Source organism: Ascaphus truei, chromosome 3 (genome assembly GCF_040206685.1).
Source record: "Ascaphus truei isolate aAscTru1 chromosome 3, aAscTru1.hap1, whole genome shotgun sequence".
Lineage (NCBI taxonomy): Eukaryota > Metazoa > Chordata > Amphibia > Anura > Ascaphidae > Ascaphus > Ascaphus truei.
Window position 1 is genome coordinate 114,159,536 of NC_134485.1, and position 23,479 is coordinate 114,183,014.

The 23,479-nt window shown below is 44.3% G+C and overlaps 1 protein-coding gene across 1 annotated transcript in view; it reads left to right on the forward strand.

Annotated features, from left to right (window-relative positions):
• Positions 1–441: 441 nt before the first annotated feature.
• PTCHD1 (patched domain containing 1) overlaps positions 442–23,479 on the forward strand; it is a 256,961-nt gene continuing 233,923 nt past the window's right edge. Inside the window, exon 1 of the mRNA XM_075589363.1 lies at positions 442–2,234. Within this exon, the coding sequence (XP_075445478.1) occupies positions 1,806–2,234 (429 nt within the window). The 5' untranslated portion in view covers positions 442–1,805. The remainder of the gene's footprint in view (positions 2,235–23,479) is intronic.

The window sequence follows — 23,479 nt, forward strand, 5'->3', positions numbered from 1 at the left end:
CCTGGCACGTCCGTTTGCGTTAGTTTGTTATATTTTATATGTCAGAGGCTGCAAAATCCAATTCGTCTTGGCATCCTGCTTGCAAACACCGTGAATCAGCAGCAAACGCTACAGAGCACCGATCATCTGGGGGGGGGGGGGGGAGGCATGAGGGGGGAGGGGTATGATGTGGGGGGGGGGGGGGGGACAAAGAGATGAGTGCCAATTCTAAAAAAGTATTTCATGGTGATTTATTCCTCTCTCGTTGTATTTATTTCTCTCTGGAAGGAGAGACAACCCCTGTGGCAGTTGATTCAGGGAGGAGCGGCTGGGTAGAGGGGGGAGGGAGGGATGTGCGCTATAGATCATGCTGCAATAGAAGACGTCTTCGTGATGTATGAGGGGGCATACCTTTTTATTTGCGGGGGCGGGGGGGGGGGTTGTGTTTGTTTTCTCTGTAATCTGGGCGTTTTTTTTATGGGGAAGTCTTAAAATGATGTAAGTTTTCAAGTTCAATTAGAGTATGCGTTACATGTTTGGGGGGTGGAGAGGAGACAGGCATTTGTGGAGGATTGTTGGATTGTAGTTTCCTTGGTATTTTATTGTTGATTTTGTATTATTATTATTATTTCAGATATAAGTGCGTACGAATTCTCCAAAACAGCGTATGAAAATCCCAGTTCTCGTCGTGCACTCTCACTGGTAATTGCAGCTGCATTCAGAGAGAGCAGAGAGAGAGAGAGAGAGAGAGACAGGGGAAGACAGGGATAGAGAGGCTGGAGGAATAGCCTAGACGTTGCTGGCTCCTCATATTTTTTTTTTTGCTGTCTTCTCCTGTGATGTGTTGACAGGCTAAATAATCGCCTGAGACAAATGAAATACACAAAACTGTATCTATGCGATGATCACCCTATTGGAACAATGGGATACATGTGTTCATGTTTGTGGCAGAGACCTCATCAAATAGGGATGGGGATTTGAGGAAGGTTAAGGGAGAGGCTCTTTGCAACTTTCAGAAACATTTTTTCTTGAACGTTTAATTTATTCTTTTACCTAATTTGATTTCTGCCTCTTGTTATGCAGCAAGGTACAACAATGGGTCTTACCGAGGGTGGATTTTGTTACTTTTTATTGTTATGTCTCAATTCTTTCTAATTTTGGGCTCTTACTCCTGCAAAATGGTTAAATAAAGACCATGGTAGCTGGATTTTTTCACAGTCATTGAACTGGACCATGGCTCATGTTGGCGTAATAAGGACTGGTTTCTTTTATCGCCTAAGAAACTCAATACAATCTGTCTCCTTGAGCAAGCTAAAGCCTGTTCATCCTGAGAATAAACAGACACAACCGTAGAGGTGATTGTGCAAACACAACTTCCAAGATTGTTTTGGAAACCTGATGATTATTCTTGTAGAGTAAGATAAAGTGTGAGCTACTGCCAATAGGACTCGTTTGTGAATCCCTGAGATACTGTACAGATAGTACTCTGTACACATGAAGCATTGAGCATGCTTGTCCTGTCAAAGCAGTGACTGGAAAGTAAGAGAAAGACAACTCGATTTATATTTCAACCAAGCTCTACTGTACAGTACTTTGCTCAACAGATCGTTTACTTTCGTGAGGAATGAGCCAGTCCTCTTTTCTTCTCACTTGCATTGTTCTGATTACTTATCATCTGCATTAGCTGGAGATCTACCATTAAAAAAGTGACGAATCGTCGTTAACATTCTGGGAGCTGTATTCTTATCTCAGTAGGGGCAATATACAGTACCATGTTGGTGTGTATCTTTTGGCAAGGGAGGATCTCCGCATGTTTGTGATCCCTGATGGTTTTGGCCAGGCTCTGGGAGCGCTTCAGATCGCAGCGTGTGACTCTTCCCATCCTAAGCTCCCTCTGCACTAGAATGTTGCGGAAGGTTTTGCACAGTGGGCTGAGGACGTGTTTTTCCAGACTGGGCTATTTTATCGCCAGCCATCCAGTATTTTTCGCATCAGCCCCAGTGCTGATCTCCATCTTGCTGGGGGCCAGCTTCAGCAGGTACCGGGTTGAGGAAAACATCGAATATTTGCTGGCCCCTAAACATAGCCTAGCTAAGATAGAAAGGAATCTGGTGGACAGTCTGTTCCCAGTGAACCGCTCCAAACATCGCCTGTACTCAGACCTTCAAACCCCTGGGAGGTACGGCAGGGTCATCATCACCTCTTCCAGGAGGGCAAACATGCTGGACCAACATCACACAGATCTAATCCTAAAGGTAATTACATTCCACTTACTCTGTTCTCAAACCACCTGTTAGCATAGTGCCCCAGTGTTATTTAGCATGATTGTTTTTACAGGTCGTGTACACATACTCTTTTCTCTGTAAATAATGTGCATTCTGTTCATTGTCACCTCTAATAGGCTAACTTTGATTACATTTGCTGTTTACTGTTTTGAACTAAATTTGATATAAGAAAGACCTGTGTGTTATTGGTCAATCATAAAAAAAATACAATATGCATCAGAGCCTTTGCAGCAGGTTATTGATGATTACTAAATTCTGTTTATTTTGGTTACCTCTGTGAGGTCTATGATGTCTTTCGGGGTTTGTATTAAAACCAGGGCAAAAGTGGAGCAAGAAAATGCATTTCTCAAAACAAAAATCTAGTTGCTTTCAATGGAATTCCTTTCCTTTAAATAATCTGGTGCATCTTGTTGTTTTTCATCTGCCCTGATTTTGGAGCTGAGAGACTATGATATATAGCTTTATTTTTATGAATTCAAAGGGGGTTCAATTTTGAAGCAAAACGATTGCTTGTAATGTATCAAATAAAACATCAAATTGACAGTGTCAGGTTTTTTTTTCCTGATACAACTGGTGCCATTGCATTTGGTGCAACCTGATAAATACTGCATGCCCCCTATAAATCTAGGCAGTTTGGGGGAATACAGAACCAAAGAAAGGCATTGTAGTGTTCCTTCTCTGCATTATTGTATCAAGATAATCTGCTGTATTTTTTTTTTGCTGTGGACCAGTTTGTTATTTGGGTAGTGGCAACAGGTGAAGTGTGGGAGGAGCTACCCAGTGCAAATATTATAATAGGATGAGGATCAAATAATGAGTTTATATGCACCATGTTTCCATTTTCTATCCACCAAAAATAATGTGCTAGTTCTGATCCAGCGTAAACCTCACTGGCTAATAGTCTGCAGCAGATGTAAAAAAAAAAAATATTAACAAGTTTCTTTGAATTAGCACATCAGTGAGCAAACAATGATGCCGCACATGAAACAAAACTTTTCTTTACTTTTGCACATAGCCCCACGTAACTCAAAGATGGTGTTAAAATATTTATTTAAAAAAAGTAAAAATAAAAAGGAGTCAAAGTTTGATTATTCTCAATTTAAGGTTTCAAAATCATTTTAAAATCATGACTCTTATCTTTGTTAATTTACCTAAATCCTGTGTTCATACTGAGAGAGCCGCTCAATAAGGACAGGCCAACAATGACAGCAATATTGCTTAGATACAGTATTCCAATTAATTCATGTATTCTACACCCAAATGACTAATGAGATGCTTTTTCTGTTACTTCAGTGTAGTCTTGGCAGGCTTATCAAGACAGAAAATATGTTATTTGTACAGTATACAATAGCGGCCTTTCCTTTTGAGCTGCAATATTGCATTACTACAGCCTCACACCTTCCATGTCATGAACCAGTTAGAATAGAGATTGTCCGTTAACAGTGTGAACTGATTGTTTTGAAATTCTAAAATAATTATCATAAAGGCTTAGAAGTCAGTATACAAGTCCATTTGCTGTTTCTAGATTAATTGTAATATACATATTCTGATCACTGAAATTGGTACACTTGTAAGAAATAATTAAGTATTGGACTAATACTTTAAGAGAGGATTTACTGCATTTCCATAAAAGTGCATGTGCAGCACAGTGTTTTGCAATACATACAGTATGTCCATGCATCAAACTATGATATGACACAGAATAAATTAAGCCTCCCAAAGAAACTGCATGGAGTTCAGAGTTCCAATAGTTTTCATCACTAGAGAATTGAATGTTTATGTTGGCTTGGTTAACTTTTAATGAACCAGCAGAATAGTTTTTCATGGATGAAATTACAGTATTCAGAGGATTAATAACCTCATAGGTCATAAGTGTAATGTCTGTAGTGTTGGTGTACTGTTAATACACATGAAACAGACTTGCGAGGTTCAAAAAACGCTGTACATTAGATTTACAGTACAATACAATACTTCTCATAATAAATACCAGAGGCAATGTTTCAATCATGACAGTTGTTTATTTGTCATTAAATTGACAGCAGCAGAGTATGTTTCTCTTTGCATTGATATATGAAGAAGTTTTATGTTGTTGACAGGGCGTCTTTGAGTGGTGTTTATAGAAGTAAAGGGAAGTTTTTTTTAAACAATATTATAATAGGATGTATAGTATAAAGGCTTGCACCACCACCCACTTAATAAATATGGAAAGCGAATGTGATTTCAACATTATTGTGACATGGATCAAAATAATATAAGAAATGGACACAATGTTTGTCAGTTAGAAAATTACATATTTGTCCTTGATCCAAACTCCCTCCCTTTCTCTCAACCCATTTTACACTCTTACCCCCTCTCCCTCTCTTCCTCCCTCTCTCTCGCTCACTTTCATACTTCCCCTCTCCCACTGTCTTACACTCTTCTCCTCTCTCTCTCACTACCCCAATTTACCCCCTCCTTCCCTCTCTTACTCATTTACTCTCCCACCCCTCACTATCTTCCACTCCCTCTCTCGCTCTCTCACTCTCCCCACCTCCTTTTACACTCTCCCCAACCTCATCTCACTCAATCCTACTCCCTCAATCCCCAACTCCTCACACTCAATCCTACTATCTCAATCCCTCCTCCTCCCACTAAATCCCACCCTTTCAATCCCCTCCTCCTCACACTTAATCCCACTCCCTAAATCCACTCTCTTCACACTCAATCCAACTCACTCACTCACTCACTCACTCACTACCTCCTCCTTACACTCAATCCCGCTCCCTCAATCCCCCCCACTTCACACTTAATCTCACTACCTAAATCCCCTTTGCTCACACTCAACACCCCCCTCCACACACAATTCCTCCCACACAGAAACACACAATACACACAATCCCCCTACAATATACACACAGTTCCCTCCCCTCCCCACCACAATATACATACAATTCCCCCTTCCCCCGCATCAATATACTGTATACACAAGTATCCCCCTTTCCCACTATATATATATATATATATATATATATATATATATATATATATATATATATATACACACACACAACTTGTAAGGAATAGGGGGCCACGTCCCTTGCAGCGTGACCCCTTCTTACCCACTACCAATACTGCAGCGGCTGCTGCCCCTGCCCCCCGTCGCGACCCATGCCGCCGCCCAGTGCATACCTTGAACTCTGCCGTCGCCATCTTGGTTTCTGGCACTGGTGTTACAGACTCTCAGCTGGGCTCTACTATTTCCTGGTCTCTCAGCTACTCACGAGCAGCTCCTCGACACGCCTCCGCCATGCCCCTCATCCGGATTGGTCACTGTCACTTTAAATATCCTGCTTTGCCTTCACTTCCTTGCTCTGCGTAGCTCCTTGCTTCCTGTGTAGCCTGGAAACTGTGTTGTGCTCCTGTTTGTCTTTACTCCTACAGATTTGAACCGGCTTGTCTGACTTACCCCTCTGGCTCCCGACTTCGGCTTACCCATCACGATTCTTACCTCTCAGACCCTTGGACACGGAAACGGATATAACTACGGAACTCTCTATACTCCTGAACTCGGCAAGTACAACGACTATTCTAAATCTTAATCAAGGCCTGGCCACGCTACAACCACATCCCGGACCCGCTCCCTCTGCTGTCGGTGTGTATATTCAACATCCCACCTCAGTACAGGGGACTGGCCTGGTCTGCGGGCTGCACAGCGTGACATTATGCAGAGCCCAACAGAAATAGACCTGACTGAGGTGGGCCAACTAATCAGGGGACTTGCGCATTGCATTGATACTTTGGGAACTCAGATCACAAGCCTGGTACAACAGCTTTCCCAGCTTTCACTACAGCCTATTCCGGCCCCAGCCGCGCAGGGTGGCAACCGGCCATCAGAACTCAGGATTCCTACGCCTAAAGCATATGCAGGTTACCCTCTAGCCTGTCGTGGGTTTTTGAACCAATGTGAAATACAGTTTGAGATTTCTCCCAGCCTGTTCCCCACCGGACGCACCAAGGTAGCCTATGTTTACTCTCTTTTAACAGGGGACGCCTTGGCATGGGCCTCTCCCATCTGGGAGTTGCGTGCGGAAGTCACCCAGGATTACCAGCTCTTCCACCAAGAATTCCAGCAGGTTTTCGATATTCCCGCCCGCAGAGATACTGCCGCTGCTTCTCTTGTTCAATTGTCTCAAGGTCGTAGGTCTGTAGCCAAATACGCATTGGAATTCCAGACTGTCGCGGCGGAGACGCATTGGAACCAAGAAGCCCTTATTGCTGTGTTTTGGCAAGGTTTGTCCGACTCTGTAAAGGATGAACTTGCAGTTCAGCCCAGGCCCCAGGGATTGGAGGAATTGATCGCACTATGCATACGAGTGGATCAGCGCCTTCAACAGCGCCGTCATGAACGCCAGCATCCCAGAATTTTCTCTTCTGACCCTATTCTTCCCAGATCCTTCCCAGCTATTCGTCCTGTTCTAGACACTGTGGAACCCATACAGATTGCCAGTCAAGAGTTCCGTAATACCGACAGGACTGCCGATAAAACCCCTGACCAGACTGCCGAAAGGGCTCGTCGCCGGAATGAGGGCCTTTGCTACTACTGTGGATCTCCTGAGCATATGGTACGTTTTTGTCCTTTAAGGCCCAAAGAACAAACACGACCAATGGGGCAAGAGGGACTCATTTTGGGGTCAATATCTTCTCACCCTACCTCTGAAGAGTAACTCCCTAAGATAATTATGCTTCAAGTTTCGCTTGAAGGTCCGAATTTTCACGTAACCACCGCTGCTTTTCTTGATTCAGGATCCGGTGGTAACTTTGTGGATCAAGATTTTGCTACTCATAACAATATTCCGCTCATCGCTAAGAAATCGCCGATTGGCCTCGAGGCTATTGATGGTCGTCCTTTGCAACCTGCCTTCATCACGTTAGAGACTCTTCCTCTCACCCTTTCTGCCGGTACTCATACCGACATCATATCCTTTGATGTGATGCACTCTCCTGCCGTTCTAGTTATCCTAGGCTACAGCAGCACAACCCACGCATTGATTGGAGGGATGGCAAGACAATTCAGTGGGAGCCAGAGTCAGACGCCTCACCATTGCCGGTCATTTCCCTACCACAGTCCTTGCGGGAGTGGAAACGCCCCCAGCTAATGATTCCGCTCTTCCTGAAGCATATGCGGATTTCATCGACGTTTTTAGCAAGACACAATCGGAGGTTCTACCTCCTCACAGACCTTATGATTGCCCCATTGATCTGGTTCCCGGTGCTGTTCTTCCGAAATGTAAGTCCTACCCCTTGTCTCTCCCTGAAACTGAAGCGATGGCAGCATACATCAAAGAAAACCTTGAAAAATGATTCATTCGTAATTCTTCGTCCCCCGCTGGTGCCGGTTTCTTTTTGGTCAAAAGAAAGATGGATCCCTGAGACCATGCATTGATTACCGAGGGTTCAATCTCATCACAGTCAAGAATCGATACCCCCTTCCGCTGATATCCGCACTTTTTGATAGGCTTCAAGGGGCAAAAAAAATTTCCAAGCTAGACCTCCGAGGAGCTTACAATCTTGTTCGCATCCGAGAAGGCGATGAATGCAAGACTGCCTTCAATACCAGAAGCAGCCACTACGAGTATCTTGTAATGCCCTTCGGCTTATGCAATGCTCCTGCTGTTTTTCAGGATTTTATGAATGATGTCTTCCGTGATGTTCTCAACTCTTTCGTAATCGTCTATCTGGACGATATCCTAATTTTTTCTAAAAATCTTCAAGATCATGTCCAGCATACCAGGCTCGTTCTCACTCGCCTTCGTGTCAATAATCTCTACGCTAAGCTCGAGAAATGTCTTTTTCATCAAACCTCTACTGCCTTCTTAGGCTATATAATTTCAGATAAAGGATTTTCAATGGACCCTGAAAAACTTAAGGCTGTTTTGGATTAGCCTCAGCCCAACTCTCTCAAAGCCATCCAGTGTTTTTTGGGCTTCTCCAATTACTATAGGAAATTCATCCGAAATTTTTCCACCACTGTGGCTCCCATTACGGCCCTTACCAAGAAGGGAGCTGACCCATCTGTATGGCCTCCGCAGGCCGTCTCGTCCTTCGAAACCCTGAAACAAGCTTTCGTCTCGGCACTCATTCTGCGACATCCCGATGTTAGTCTTCCTTTTACTTTAGAAGTTGATGCGTCTGATTGTGGTGCAGGCGCCATCCTGTCCCAGAGATTCTTCCGTCAAAATAAGCTTCATCCATGTGGTTTTTTTTCAAAGAAGTTTTCGCCCGCTGAAAAGAACTATGATATTGGCAATAGAGAGCTCTTGGCTATCAAGATGGCCTTACAGGAATGGCGACATCTCCTGGAAGGTTCCCGCGAACCTATTTCTATATTGACCGATCATAAAAATCTTCTTTATATCGAATATGCACGTCGTCTGGGGTCTCGTCAAGCCCGTTGGGCACTATTTTTCTCAAGATTTAATTATACTCTGTCTTATATTCCCGGTTCTAAGAACACAAAAGCTGATGCCTTGTCCCGACAATTTTCTCCTGAGGAAAGATCCGAAGAAACCCCTGAAACTATCGTACCCTCTAAGTTTATAATTTCCGTCAACTCATTTGACATTCTCGAAAAGATCGTTGAAGCTCAAACACAAATTCCGAGTGGTCTACAGGTACTGGAAGGAACTCTTTATGCCGCACCCAGGTTTCATCAAAAGATATTAGAATGGGGCCACTCTGTCCGTTCAGCCGGCCATCCCGGCTTCAAAAGAACTTTGGATCTTATCAAGCGTACTTTTTGGTGGCCTAATATGGCAAAGATGGTTCATAAATTTACTAGTGCTTGTCCAGTATGCGCACAAAACAAGACTCTTCATCAAAGACCCTCAGGCTTGCTCATGCCCTTGCCAGTACCTGAACGTCCATGGTCACATATTTCAATGGATTTCATTGTGGATCTACCCCCTTCCAGAGGGATGAATATCATTTTGGTCATCGTTGACCGTTTTTCAAAACAGGCCCACTTTGTTCCACTCAAAGGACTTCCCTCCTCGCCCACCCTAGCTGATATCTTCACCAAGGAGGTGTTTCGCATCCATGGGATACCTACATCCATAGTTTCGGACCGAGGCACGCAATTTATATTGAAATTTTGGCAGGCTTTCTCCAAGAGGCTTGGCATGGCACTATCCTTCTCGTCAGGCTATCACCCCCAGACTAATGGGCAAACAGAAAGACTAAATCAAATGCTGGAACAATACCTACGGTGTTTTATTTCCGATTCCCAGGATAATTGGGTTGACCTGCTACCTTGGGCAGAATTTGAAACCAATTCACTTCGTAATGAATCCACGCACGAAACCCCGTTCTTCGTGAATTATGGTTTCCACCCAAGTCGACTGCTAATCTCAAACATTCCGATAGGAGTGCCGGCGGCTGATGAACGGGTAACTACTCTTCAGAAGTCATGGATCAAGATTCAGTCCGCGCTTCCTAGCGCCGCTTAGAAATTCAAGTGTCAGGCAGACCGTCGTCGTCAACAGGCCCCTAATTACAAGCCAGGGGACCTAATTTGGCTTTCGTCCAAGAACATCAAGTTGAAGTCTCCGACCCCGAAATTAGCACCCCGATTCTTAGGGCCTTTTCTGATCCAGGAATAAATCAATCCTGTGGCATTTCGTCTGCAACTTCCGTCTTCCATGAGGATTCCAAATGTATACCACATTTCCTTGCTCAAGCCATTCGTCCAGAGCAAATGGTTCCCTGCTAAGACCCATAGACCCAAACCAGTCATGGTCCAAGGACAACCTGAATTCGAAATCCAGACAATCATGGATTCTCGTGTATCCAGAGGAAAGATACAATTCCTTGTTCACTGGAAGGGTTATGGCCCAGAGGAACGCTCTTGGGTACCCAAGGAGGACATCCATGCTCCAGTTCTTTTGGACCGCTTCCACAAGAAATTTCCACAGAAGCCTTGGATGGATCGTCCTGAGGTCGATCCTGAAGGGGGGGGGAGGGTACTGTAAGGAATCGGGGGCCACGTCCCTTGCAGCATGAACCCTCCTTACCCACTATCATATCAATATGCGCAACCCGGGTGACAGTTTCTGCTCAGAGAACAGGGGGGGGGGGGAGATTTGGGGAAAGACGCTGGTAGACAGTGCAACAAATAATTAACCGTTTAACCATTGCCAGTTATTATAATTGTGTTGGAGTCTGATTTGATTCCAGTTTTGAGGCTGCCTTCAGGGAAAGGGGGGGGAGGGATGTGTGTGTGGGGGGGGGGAATGGGAGGCTGGGGGGAGGGGGTGGGGAGGGAGGGGGAGAAAAGAGGGGGGAGGGGAATGGGGGGGATTTGGGGGAAGGGGGGGCGTGAGAGGGGAAATGGGGGGGGTGAGAGGGGAGATGGGGGGGATTTTACAGGGGGATCTGTAGTAGCATAGCATTTATCTTCAACTGTATACATTATATGGATCCCGCAGTGCTGCTCTTCATAGTCATAAAATTCCTTAATATAATTAACTGAACTTGGATAACAAGGGGAGGGTGAGGGGAATACATTTGGACACAGGTGTTAACCACAACAACTAAAATAATTGGTGTTGCTCTCAGCCAAAGTCTTATTCAGGGAACAGTGATTGTCTGCAGGTATATCTAGGGTATTCCCTCGTACACATTCTGGGTTCCTGACGTCGCTTAGGCTCGTGGAGCTTCAAAGATTGCTCATGAAGCGGTGCTCCCGTTCGGTGAGAGGGGCTTATGATTGGCTTTAGGGTGCAAATTTACTCAGGTTTATGATTGGTTTCCTACCTGTTTTTTCAATGTGATGCTGCTAGCCTCAGCGGTCGATCTCGGCCATTGTAGTTAATGCTCCGTGGATGATCAGCAAGGTATAACGCCAATAGGGGAGGAGAAAAGGGGTCATGGCCTCTGCGTGTTCGGTTCCCTCTTCGGTCTCCTGAGGGCCTTAACCCTTCCTTCTTTGTTGCCCCTAAACAGGCGGAAGGTGAGTAGCTGCTCCGGGGCTTTGGCTTGTGCTCGGGGGGTGGGGGGTCAATGGATCCTTCCTCCTCCTCTCTCGCGGTGAATGCTCCAGGTACGTCGTCCTCTGTTGGTTTGGAGTAGGTGGCGGTCGGGCCTCTTACCGGCGGTTGCGCTCCTCACTCCTGGGGTGCAGTTATTGCACAGCCTCTGTGTACTTAGTCTGTACCTCTTCCTGCTGTGGACGGCTTAATCAGGAACTCCTCAGTCAACGTGACTGGGCCTCCATTAGCATGACGGGGTGCAACTGGTAACTGGGAAAAGGATCTCTTGGGTAAGTTGACCTGTCTTTATTTCTTTTGTTGCTTTTGTCCGGCTAGCCTCTCCGATGCCCGGATTGGTGGTACCCAGGCCTCCCGATTGTGGGGCCTGGATATATCAGAGTTCCACGCTGCTGGGGGGTCCAGGCCCACCGCCCGTGCTAGTCGGGTCATCTCTGTGGGGTGTTGGATAGCATGGAACTTGCCGTTCCTGTTCACAATTAGTTTAAATGGAAATCATTTATATTTGATTCCATTTTCTCTTAGCAACGTTGTTAAAGGCTTCAACTCCCTGCGTCTGTCTACCGTAACTTTGGCTAGGTCATTGTATATCTGTAGGTGGTCATCTCTGAACGTAATGGGCTCCTTGGCCCTGCAGGCCGCCATTAGTTTTTCCATAACTGCTTATCTGTGGAGGCGAATTATAACGTCCCTTGTTCGATTTGGGTCATCAGATCGCGGCCCAAGAGCGTGATGGGCTCTGTCAATTTCCAGGTCTCTAGTATCTAGGTCTTCACAGAGCGATGTGAAAAAGTCCAGGAGGTATTGTTTCAGCTGATCCGGGAGGACAGATTCAGGTATGCCTCTGATCCTGATATTTTGGCGCCTGTCACGATTTTCATGATCCTCCAGGCTGTCCTTCAAACTATTTACCTCCAGCCCTAGTCTGAAAATGTCATCCTCTGCAGCCGTTTGTGCCTGCAGGGTCTCCTCCATTTTTGTTTCCAGTGCCGAGGTGCTCTCCGTCAGGCATGTGATGTCCTGCCTGAGCTCAGTCACGGCTGCCTTCAGGTCATCCTGGATTGATATGTGTAGTTTGTTTAGCATGGAGGTCATTAGGTCCTGCATATACTCCCGGGTAAGGCTCTCTTCAGGGCCCTGCATCTCCTCCCCTCAGTCCCGATCTGGGGCCTGCTGCTTTGAGCCGCGTTCGCTTGTTGAGCCGGTGCCATCTTGGATTTCAGATGCCACTTCGGTGTTCTTTTGTGAGGGGGAGAAAAACTTTGTTACCCATTGGGAGGGTTGCATTATCTGCTTGTTCGACATACCTTCTTGTTTAGTCGATCAGAGGCAACACTTTGGGGGACGAAAATTGGGGGGAAAAGCGCTATTCGGTAAGATTATTCACGAGGGTCTGTGGAGCTCTCCTCTCACACGACCATCCTCGCCGACGTCCTGGACACCCTCCGATCCCTGTTACTAGTTTTACATACTTGGGCATATGGTTTGACTCCCTTTTAACATTCGGGATGCACATTGATACACTAACATCAAAAACATACTGTATGTCAAACTAGGTATACTTTACAGGAACAAATCCTCCCTAATTCTGCTGGTCAGAAAGCGTATCGCACAGCAGAAGCTAATGCCAGTTATCGACTATGGGGACATAGTATACGGCTTGGCATCCCAAACACACCTTAGCGAACTTAACACCCTCTACAATTCAATATGCTGCTTTGTTCTCCAATGCAACTACAACACACACCACTGCAAAATGCTCAAAAAACTAGATTGGTTATCACTTGAGTCTAGGCGCAAAGTTAAACTTTCCTGTCTTGCCTTCAAATATTTTCTGGGCAAACTACCCGTCTATCTGAACAAACACCTCACCCCTACCACATGCAGAACTTAGCATCTGAGATCTGACTCCAAAAGACTGTTCATAGTCCCAAGGTTCAGCAATGTATCTGGCTGCTCCTTCTCTTACCGTGCACCCCAAAACTGGAACAAATTATCAGAGACTCTCACAGCCACCACCAGTCTAATTTCTTTCAAAACCAAAGCTGTCTCACATTTTAACCTGTAACTGCTACATAAGTCTATAATATATATTATCTCTAACTGTGCATGCTATGTCTTGTATATAATGTATACCCTGTTCACTTATGTAACTATGTATTTGTAACCATGTATTATTTGTCATCTTAACTCTGTGCCCAGGACATACTTGAAAACGAGAGGTAACTCTCAATGTATTCTTCCTGGTAAAACATTTTTATAAATAAATAAATAGCTAAATAAATCCCTGTGCCCGGGAGCAGATCCTTTGGATTGACCATATCAGGTCTCACCAGAGTGACAGTGGCACCTGAGTCGATAAGGCCGGCTGCCTGGCGAGCTCCAATGGTCATTGGCCTCAAATGCTTTATCCTCACATCATTGGCAGGCAGCCCGACAGCTGCAACCTGATGCCCGTCTGCCACCTCTGCTGTGCCACTTGCGGAGAGGGTAAAAATCACACTCTGGGTCCACTGCTGTACTTGCTGGACGGCTGCACGCTGCTCAGCTGTGAGTGCCAGTCCCATAAATGTGACTGGGTGGGCAGCTGGAGTGTGTTGCCCCTGAGGGGGATTGCTGGAGTGGGACCGCTCAGGACAATCTGACTTCATGTGCCCAGTCCAATTGCACTGGTAGCAGCGCTTCTCGTGCCTGAATTCTGCAGACTTGGATGTACTCCCTTCTGCAGATGCTTTGGGCTTCCCCTGTGAAGCGCTGGTATTGAACTCGGTGCCCTTGGGTGCCCGAGCCGGAGTGGCTCCATTCTGGGCAGGCACCTTCCTGCCCGACGGCGCACGGCTGGTGACGTATTCATCAGCCAGACTGGATGCATCCCAGCAAGTGGCGGGCTTACGGTCAAACACCCAATCTCTCACCTCAGGCTGGCACTGCGGTAGAAACTGCTCCTTGTATATTAATTCCAGTAAGCTATCGTACTGGGTAGCTTTGCATCCTTCTACCCACTGTGTGCTGTGCTGGATGAGTCGGGCGGCAAATATCATGTGCGTTTCCCGTCCGGTCTGGTCCCCAGACCTGAACATGCCCAGTATGTCTCTGGAGTGAGGGCATACTGGCACAGTAACAAAGCCTTCACATGTTGGTAGTCATTCTTGTCTGCTGACGGGAGACCCTGGAAGCCCTGGAAGGTCTTCAGGGTTATCCCTGTCAATAGTGGAGATAAATGAAATACCCAGTCCCATTCTGGCACACGGAACTGGAGACACTGATCCTCAAACACTTTGCTGAATCTGTAGTGTGACACCCTTGGCAGTTGAGGTTGGTAAGGGTCCCGTCTTGGGTGCTACACACCTTGAGAAGTTGCAATCAACTGCAGCCTCTACTCGAAGGTGACCCTCTCTCCCCAAACGGCAAGGAGAGATGTAAGATCCATTGTAATGGAACCAGTAACAATTGGGGCTACTACGGCTCCACTCCCTGGTTCACGCTCACCTTCTGGGTCCTCTTCTTCCCCGTTCTCCTCCTCTGCTTCCACTTCCACCAGAGCTGGAAGATCTTCCAGGACCATGGCCAGAATGGTTTGCCCTGCATCAGCAGGTGAAGCTATGCCTGCTTCATGTCGCTCGAGATTCTTCCCCAGCTGTGTCTTTGCACAACCGGCGTTCGGTAGTTCATATCCATCACACTGGGTTAACATTCTGGGAAGGTCCCAGGTCCAGTACCGACCTGACCGTCTGTCCATCTTTGCCTGGTGGCACTAAACTTTAAATGACAAGAGAGAACTTGCACTTTTCCTGCTTTGTGTAACGTGTGTAAATCACTACTTGTTTTGAGAGCTCGCAATCTACGAGTTCGTCTTTATGCTATAAATCCCTGCAGGACTTTATAACATAAAGTTGAATGATCCCACCAATGCCTCCAGTAAATAAACGGGCGGCCAGGTTATTTAGATCTTTTTACCGGGATCATCCATTGAGCAAAACAAGGTAATTAAATAAATTGTCATTTATTCGACATACATTCGCTTACACACAATGATACACAAAACACAGCCAAAAAGACACACTTACATTTGGGACTGGGGTCAAAAACTAAACTTTCCTAGGTGCAGGGAACTGTAAGGGAGAGTTTTACCCTGACCGGGACTTAGCCCGGAATCTCCTGGAACCCAAATCGACATAAAGTTCCATACGCCACTGCTACGTTCTGTTCTGAGAACTTTGTCCCTCCTGACCGCAAGATAGTCCAAATCTCCTGGAACTCAAATCGGCATAAAATCCCAGCCGCGTCCGCTACGATTGTTTCTGAGAACTTGAGTGCAAAAAGCTGGACTTAGACTCTGGCGGGCAGGCTTTTCAGGCTCAAAATCTAAGCCGGTTGTTCTGCTATTCACACAAGGCAACTTTGAAAAGCCCGCCTGCGCTCTTACTACCGGAGACTACGAATCTGATTGGCTCATCGATTCTTATAGTATTTTCAGTTTCATTCACAAAACTGAAATGCCAATCAACACATGGGAACTTTCCCAAGCAACCAATCAGAGCCAAGCAGGCTAGAAAAGCTGGGTCAGCGGGAAATCTGAAACAGCCAAGAGACATGCACAAGCCTGCCACCTATCTCCCTGGCTTTGTCAATTCCACCCACTGAACAAGCTCCATCGGGTCTGGCAGAACAAGTGGAATCCTGGAGGACTGCCATTTATCTCCGGACCTGGAACTCCACCTTTCTCCGCTGACCAAATGGTATTCACATCTCTGGGTATCCTCTGGTTGCTTTGAACTCCAATGTCCAGCAGACTTACCGGTACCTATGAGATAGCTCAGGCAGCCTGTTTGGACATCGGTTCTGAATGTAAAAAGTATATTACATTACATTAAAGTATATTTTAATACCCTTCTTAGTCTTGGGGGACAGTAAAGGAGAAAGGTTGCAGTTTTATATCTGCCTTATTCCCCACACACTTTCCCTTGGACTCAGTCTGGACTCTCAGAGTCCCCCTCAAACTTATATATGGTTGGGGCACCTGCAAACCTTATACTGGTTGTGGCTCACCTTGGCACTAGCTGGGGTACCCACTTTAACCTAGGGATTTCATTAGCTACAGGAATACATGTTTTATCCGCATTCTCCTTTCTGGGCTGTGCTGAAGCAGGTACCCTAGTGGTGAGTGTGTCACGCTTGCATTTTCAAGTGGAGGTATTGCCAGGACAATGTGCCTACATGTATCCGAGAATCAGGCATGATTCCCAAGTAGAAAAACAAAAAGAACGATTCCTGAGCTCCTACCAATTAGGCTAAGATAAAATAATGATCTCATGAAAAAGGGTATTTTGTTAAACCCTTTGGTCAAAGCATTTGTAAGCCTGCATGCACGTCAAGGCATACCCGTTAATGGAGTACCTACACACACACACACACACACACACACACACACACACACACACACACACACACACACACACACACACACACACACACACACACACACACACACACACACACACACACACACACACACACACACATATATCTGTATGTAATAGTTGTCCCATGGACTGGTGAAAAAAGTGTAAAAGCCCTGAAGGGGTTAAATAAAGCATGAGCTTATGTGAAGTAGTGCAATTAAAATCTGGCTAATGCCAGTATCATACTTACCTTTACTATAGAGGTAAACTGGGTGCACAAATTCCCTGGTGTGAATATAATTAAACTTACATATATATATATATCTCTGTCAGCCTTACACATTCACCTACCATTCAATGGAGGGTGATGTCCAGACTGACACTGGGGTGTATTATACCTGCACTAATTGGAAAATTGGTAGGGGCTCAGTAACTGCTATGTAAAGCAGATGAGCCAATAAACCTACCCCTATGACATTTCAGAGATACTATATTTAACATTCCCTACGGGAGTATGCAGCAAGGAAAAGGATTGCCTAATATTAGTGAGAAACTGTACATAATGCCGCGCTCCTCCCTATAGAAGTTTGCTGCAGGTAAAAAGATAGGCATTACATATAGAAAAACAAAAAGAACGATTCCTGCGCTCCGACCAATTACCAATGTACCAATTACCAATGTACCAAGTACGTTTATAGGGGAACTGACAACTCCAGACCTCAACCTCCAAGGCACATTCTGTCAACGTTTGCTCCGCAAAAAAAAACCTTGAATCTCATACCCTAGCAATCCCTGCTTGATTGCATACCCGGAAAGGGAAAAACACAAAAATAGCTTTAATACATACAGAATAACATAGTGATACAATGTTACGGGGTCCATGAGCTTACTCTCTGGGACCCTTATACACGGATCAGGGGTAATCAAAACGGGCTTGACCTTTATTAGAGAGCCTGGTTACCCCCTTCCGTCACAGCAACTATTAAGCCTTTGGTAGCTCAAGGGGACAGATCAGCATGGGTCGACCATGGCTAGCTTGCTTCTTGGGCTATTAAGCGGCTAATATATTCATATATTCTACAATGTTAATAATATGTATTTTTCTAACCAATTCTAGGTTGGCTAGTCCTATATTGCCATTGTGGGATATATATATATATATATATATATATATATATATATATATATATATATATATATGCAAATACAACTGTATGCTCATCTGCATGTCTTAGGCAGGTCTGCAACCCCGCCTTTCCCGATTATCACCCAGCATACAGCACTTCCACTGCAGCAAGGGATTCTGGGAAATGACATGCAAATGAGCACACAGTGTCACTTTTTGCCACAAAAACCATTTTTAACATGGTTCCCTATAGGCTTAAGCTTGCTGCATGGTCACAGCTTTGAGCACAGCCAGGGTAAAGGTGCATACCCAGAAAACCACCCACAGACAGCTGTTTCGACCTTGATGGGTCTCATCAGTGTGGGGTTGATTTTAACTGGATATGCATGAGAGGCTATGGGATAGGCTATACCATAATACTGAGTTAAGTTATGGTGAGTAAAAAAAGTGACAAAAACCCTCCACAGGAAAGCAAATATGCAAATACAACTGTATGCTCATCTGCATGTCTTAGGCAGGTCTGCAAACCCCGCCTTTCCCCATTATCACCCAGCATACAGCACTTCCACTGCAGCAAGGGATTCTGGGAAATGACATGCAAATGAGCACACAGTGTTACTTTTTGCCTCAAAAACCATTTTTAACATGGTTCCCTATAGGCTTAAGCTTGCTGCATGGTCACAGCTTTGAGCACAGCCAGGGTAATATTTTTTTTGATGCCCACACCACATTGCAGTATCTTTTAGTCCCAATTTAAGACAGGAAACACTTTGTATCTCTCTATATGGGGTTTATTTACAGGGATTAAATCATACATCAACCGGCCCACCGGCCCATCGGCCCTTTAAGTCAAAACAAAACATAAAAAGAACACCTATTCCCTTTAGGGGAAAATAACTCAACTTTGCTTCAGCTCTTTCTAATGACATACTGGTTCCGGGCTAAAAACATGTAGTACCATATGCACCAAACATGAACAGACTAAGCACATCAATAAATTTCCTCTTATCTGTTAGTACATTGGAGCAGATGTCCCCACTTAAGCAGGACCTTACGTCCTTCCTTCCTAGGGGAACTCGGCCCCACGTGAGCTCAGAGAATCTCTCCTCTTCAAGTCAAATGCCAAGAACAGGACATCCCCGCTTCAGCACTGCCTGTCGTCCTTTCTTCCTAGGAGAACTCGGCCCCACGTGAGCTCAGACAAACTCTCCTCTGTGTCACTCTCTTCTCTGTCCCCCTTCTCTGGGAACAGCAGTGTCTCACTCTCTGTGTCACTCTCAGCATGGCAGCTTCCTTTGTCTGCCATAAACACTTCCTTGTTCACTCAAGGAGCCCAGCCTGATTAATTAGGCAGCAGCTGCTGCTGCAGGCAACTCTAGGGTATTAACTCTCTGAGAGCTGGAAAGGTCCCTTACTGCACTGTTCCAGCACCTAGAGGACAGTGAAATATTTAAATATTCAATGTTTTTTTCCCCATTGTTGTGTATATACATGAATAAACTCAAATGGGATTAAAAGATGAAGATTTTTTCCAACATGTTATATCTAATCAATTATAGACAATATACCCTCATGTGGATATAAAATAATGTTCAAAATAATTATGTAAGTCTTTTTTCTATCCATAAGACATAAATAGATTAATTTTAACTCCAAAGATTTATATTAGGTTAACATTTATTTAGTGTTATCAAGATGTTCTTGTATGTTATATAACATTAACAATGGCCTCGATGTAAATTGATTGTTATTGTAATAATGCTAGACTTCAATATACTCTGTTATATACCAATTAATATGGTTAATTTTGGTCGAATGATGGGATTGCCACATTTTAAACTAATAAAAGATATCCATATTTGAATTTATTCAATTATATACTTGTCAATACTCCATATTATCTATACCATGTCCATGTAGTGTTTTAATTGATGTTTCAATTAGGAATATCATCATGTGTTAATGATTGGAACTGTAGAGGAGGTGCCTATATAAGGATAGGGAGAGTCAGTCTTTCTTTGAACCACTGACAAAGAAATTTTTGTTGAAACGCGTAGGGTTACTCAGTTGAAGAGAGGTACACCGTTGGCAAGTCTTTTTCCCAATCCTAGCATCTGCTTTACAATCAACTAGACTGCTATCATCGCAGCAGTGATCAGACAACACACAGTGCAGTCTCTAAGTGGAACGTCTGGCGAGACGTGAAGTGACTCCCCCACGTGGTGCGGAAGCGGTGAGTGTGGAGGAAGCAAGCCGCATACACGGAGACGCCGAAATCACGGAATCCCAGTCGGCAAGAAAGGAGGAGACAGAGGTAGAGGGTTGAGTTACGTTTGGAGATTCAGAACTGTGATATGCAGTTATACAAGAGAAGGGGTGAGTGAACAGAGAGGACACGGAGAAGGAGATAAGGTTGAGCTACTTCCCTTCCTTCCCACAAGTGTCCTTTCTCTCCCTCCCCCACATTCTCCCCTCCCTCTCTCGAAGCAGTGTCTGAACACTGACTAGGAGTTTACAATATTCAAATCTCCCACCACCCAGAAGAACATCACGAGAGTAAGGAGACGCACTTCGATTGTAATTTCTGTGTGTATTATATCCTATATTATAGGAACTTTTCCCTACGGATCCAACAGGTTATTCAAAGTCTTTTTAAAGGCTGGGAGACATATTGGGACATTATTCCTATTATAATCAGTGTTATCCTCTCTCAACCAAACATTGATGTTTTTTATTTTTGTACTTGAGGAAGTTTTACAATAAATGTATTTTTAGAAGACTACTACCCATCCAATTATATTGGTTTATTCAAATTCATTATTCCTTCTATTATCTACAGTCTCAACGAATGCAGTAACATTTCCCTTTTTCCAGTTGGATATAGTGACATTGTCTTTTGGGATCCCCATCCACTAAAGTGCCACATTATTTCTTAAATATAGTTGATTTATTATTATTTTTTCACATTCCTGTTCTCTTCTCCATTTGCGCCTAGGTCATCTTCACCTATTTCTCCTTCTCGGCGGTGGTGGGGCCGTGGACCTAATTGGCAGTATCTGAGATAGGGACAGGTAGTCACTGGTAGCACCTCCTCCAGATTTATATATTGTGTTATTAATCACTTTATATTGTGTTGATATTTAATTTTGATGCGCTATTGTTTCTTCTTTTATATATATATATATATATATATATATATATATATATATATATATATATATATATATAAAGCAGAAAATAGCCGTTTTAGTCCAGTTGCGATAGTGTAGAATAAATGAGTTCTTCAGTATTAGGTGATACCTTTTTTATTGGACTAACAATTTATGTCATAGGACAAGGTTTCGAGAGTTATCCTCTCTTCTTCAGGTCAAGAAATACTGATATACAAAGGATTCAATGGCTAAAACAGTGAGAGAGGAAAAAAACCCAGATATTTACTGTAGATAAGGTAGGGTGTTAAATGTGTTTTGAAGGGGACAGTGTCAAAGAAAGGTGGGGAGGGGGAGGGATACTGGGGGGGGAGAGAGAAAGTGTGGATAAGAATGCACAGACACTCTATACTCCATCACGAAGAAGGAAGATACTGCTCACCTGTGGGACATCACTTCTCACAACCAGATCATTCCATAAATGATCTAAAAATCAAAATCCTCAATGGAATGTTTAAAAGCACCCAAGAACGGAAAACATTTGAACTCAGAATGATAAGACTCTTTGACACCAAAACCAAAGGACTTAATGCGGACACAGGTTTTCTCACACCCTATCAAAATTGCTTGTAATTATCCTGCTTGTCTCTATTCTTATCCACACTTTCTCTCTCCCCCCAGTATCCCTCCCCCTCCCCACCTTTCTTTGACACTGTCCCCTGGCTTCAAAACACATTTAACACCCTACCTTATCTACAGTAAATATCTGTTTTTTTTTTTTTTTTCCTCTCTCTACGCTGTTTTAGCCATTGAATCCTTTGTATATCAGTATTTATTGACCTGAAGAAGAGAGGATAACTCTCGAAAGCTTGTCCTATGACATAAATTGTTAGTCCAATAAAAAAGGTATCACCTACAGTAATACTGAAGAACTCATTTATTCTGCACTATATATATATATATATATATATATATATATATATATATATATATATATATATATATATATATATATATACTGCTGCGGCCAAGTTTATTCGAGCATTTGCCCGTTCTTGGCCGCAGCAGTAGCCTGGCGCGCGCCCGAGAGTGACGGGCGCGCGCCGAAGCAGCGGAAGAGCGCCCTCCAATCGGGGCGCTCTCCCTACCGCTGCCGGGTCCGCCGGGTCCCCCGGAACCCCCTGCCGCTGTCCCGCGATCGCGGGACACCAGGGCTCCCTCGGGGAGCCCCTGGACGCGCGTGCAGGGGGCGCACGCTCCCGAAGACGCGTGACCGCGCGTCTATGACGCGCGGCACGCCGAGGGGCGGCCACTAGCAAGCCGGGAAATCTCCCGGCTTGCGGATCTGGCCGCAGTGTGATTAAGTGTGTCGGTAGTGTATCTATTATCTATTATTCATGTGTCACTAAAGTCGATACCAACTTGTATCCCCTACCCCATGCTGGCGTATATATAGCACTATGCTGGGGATAATGGTGAAAGGCAGGGTTGCAGACCTGCCTAAGACATGTGAATGTGCTCACAAGTGATCTTTGTATTTGCTATATATATATATATATATATATATATATATATATATATATATATATATATATATATATATATATATATATATATCACAACAAAAAAAGAAATATATTAGCGCCAACCTATCACTATATAAAATCTCTATAGAGTAAAAATATAAATAAAAGTGAAATGGAAAATGTTATTACAAATAAAAGTAAAAAACCTATGCTAAGCACAGTGGATGTAGTAAAAAAAATAAAAATAATGAACCAATAAAATACATAATAAAATATCAAAAAAGAAAATGTCCAGATAAATATATGTAAAAGATATACTGTACAAATCCCAAAATGTTCCAATTGCTATCCAAAAGAGTCTCTGCAGCCCGAATGAAGGGAACACCACTTCCTTAGGATATCTACAAAAACACAGAAAAAACAGGCGCACTCATAGCGTAAAATTGTATAACAATAAATTTATGTAGTAAGGGATAAAAATGCACACTCACAAACAAAGCTGAAAAAAATGCGTTTTTGAGTACAACTCAGCCCGTTCAGACGCAGGAACCCAAGGAAGAGGACTTCGGTGTGATGTCCGCGGTGTGTCTTGCCACAATAGCCCCTCTAGGTCCTGGCAAGGACTGAAAGCCACGAGGGACGCCGCCTTCCCCTCTCTCCGGTGCTACACAGAGCATACACTGAATAGAGTCTCGCGTGAACTCGATGATGTCAGCGAGGCTTCAGCCAGGGAGAATTCACAGTGTAAACAGGAACTCAAATGTCTGAATGGCTGGTAGCAAAATGCTAGCAAAGCAGCAGGACTGCAATAATGTAGATGAGTGCAAATAAAATATATAAACTGGACAGTAGGCTCCACAGCAATCTCTACGCGTTTCGTCTCAAGCGAGACTTCATCAGGAGTCGAAACACGTAGAGATTGCTGTGGAGCCTACTGTCCAGTTTATATATTTTATTTGCACTCATCTACATTAATGCAGTCCTGCTGC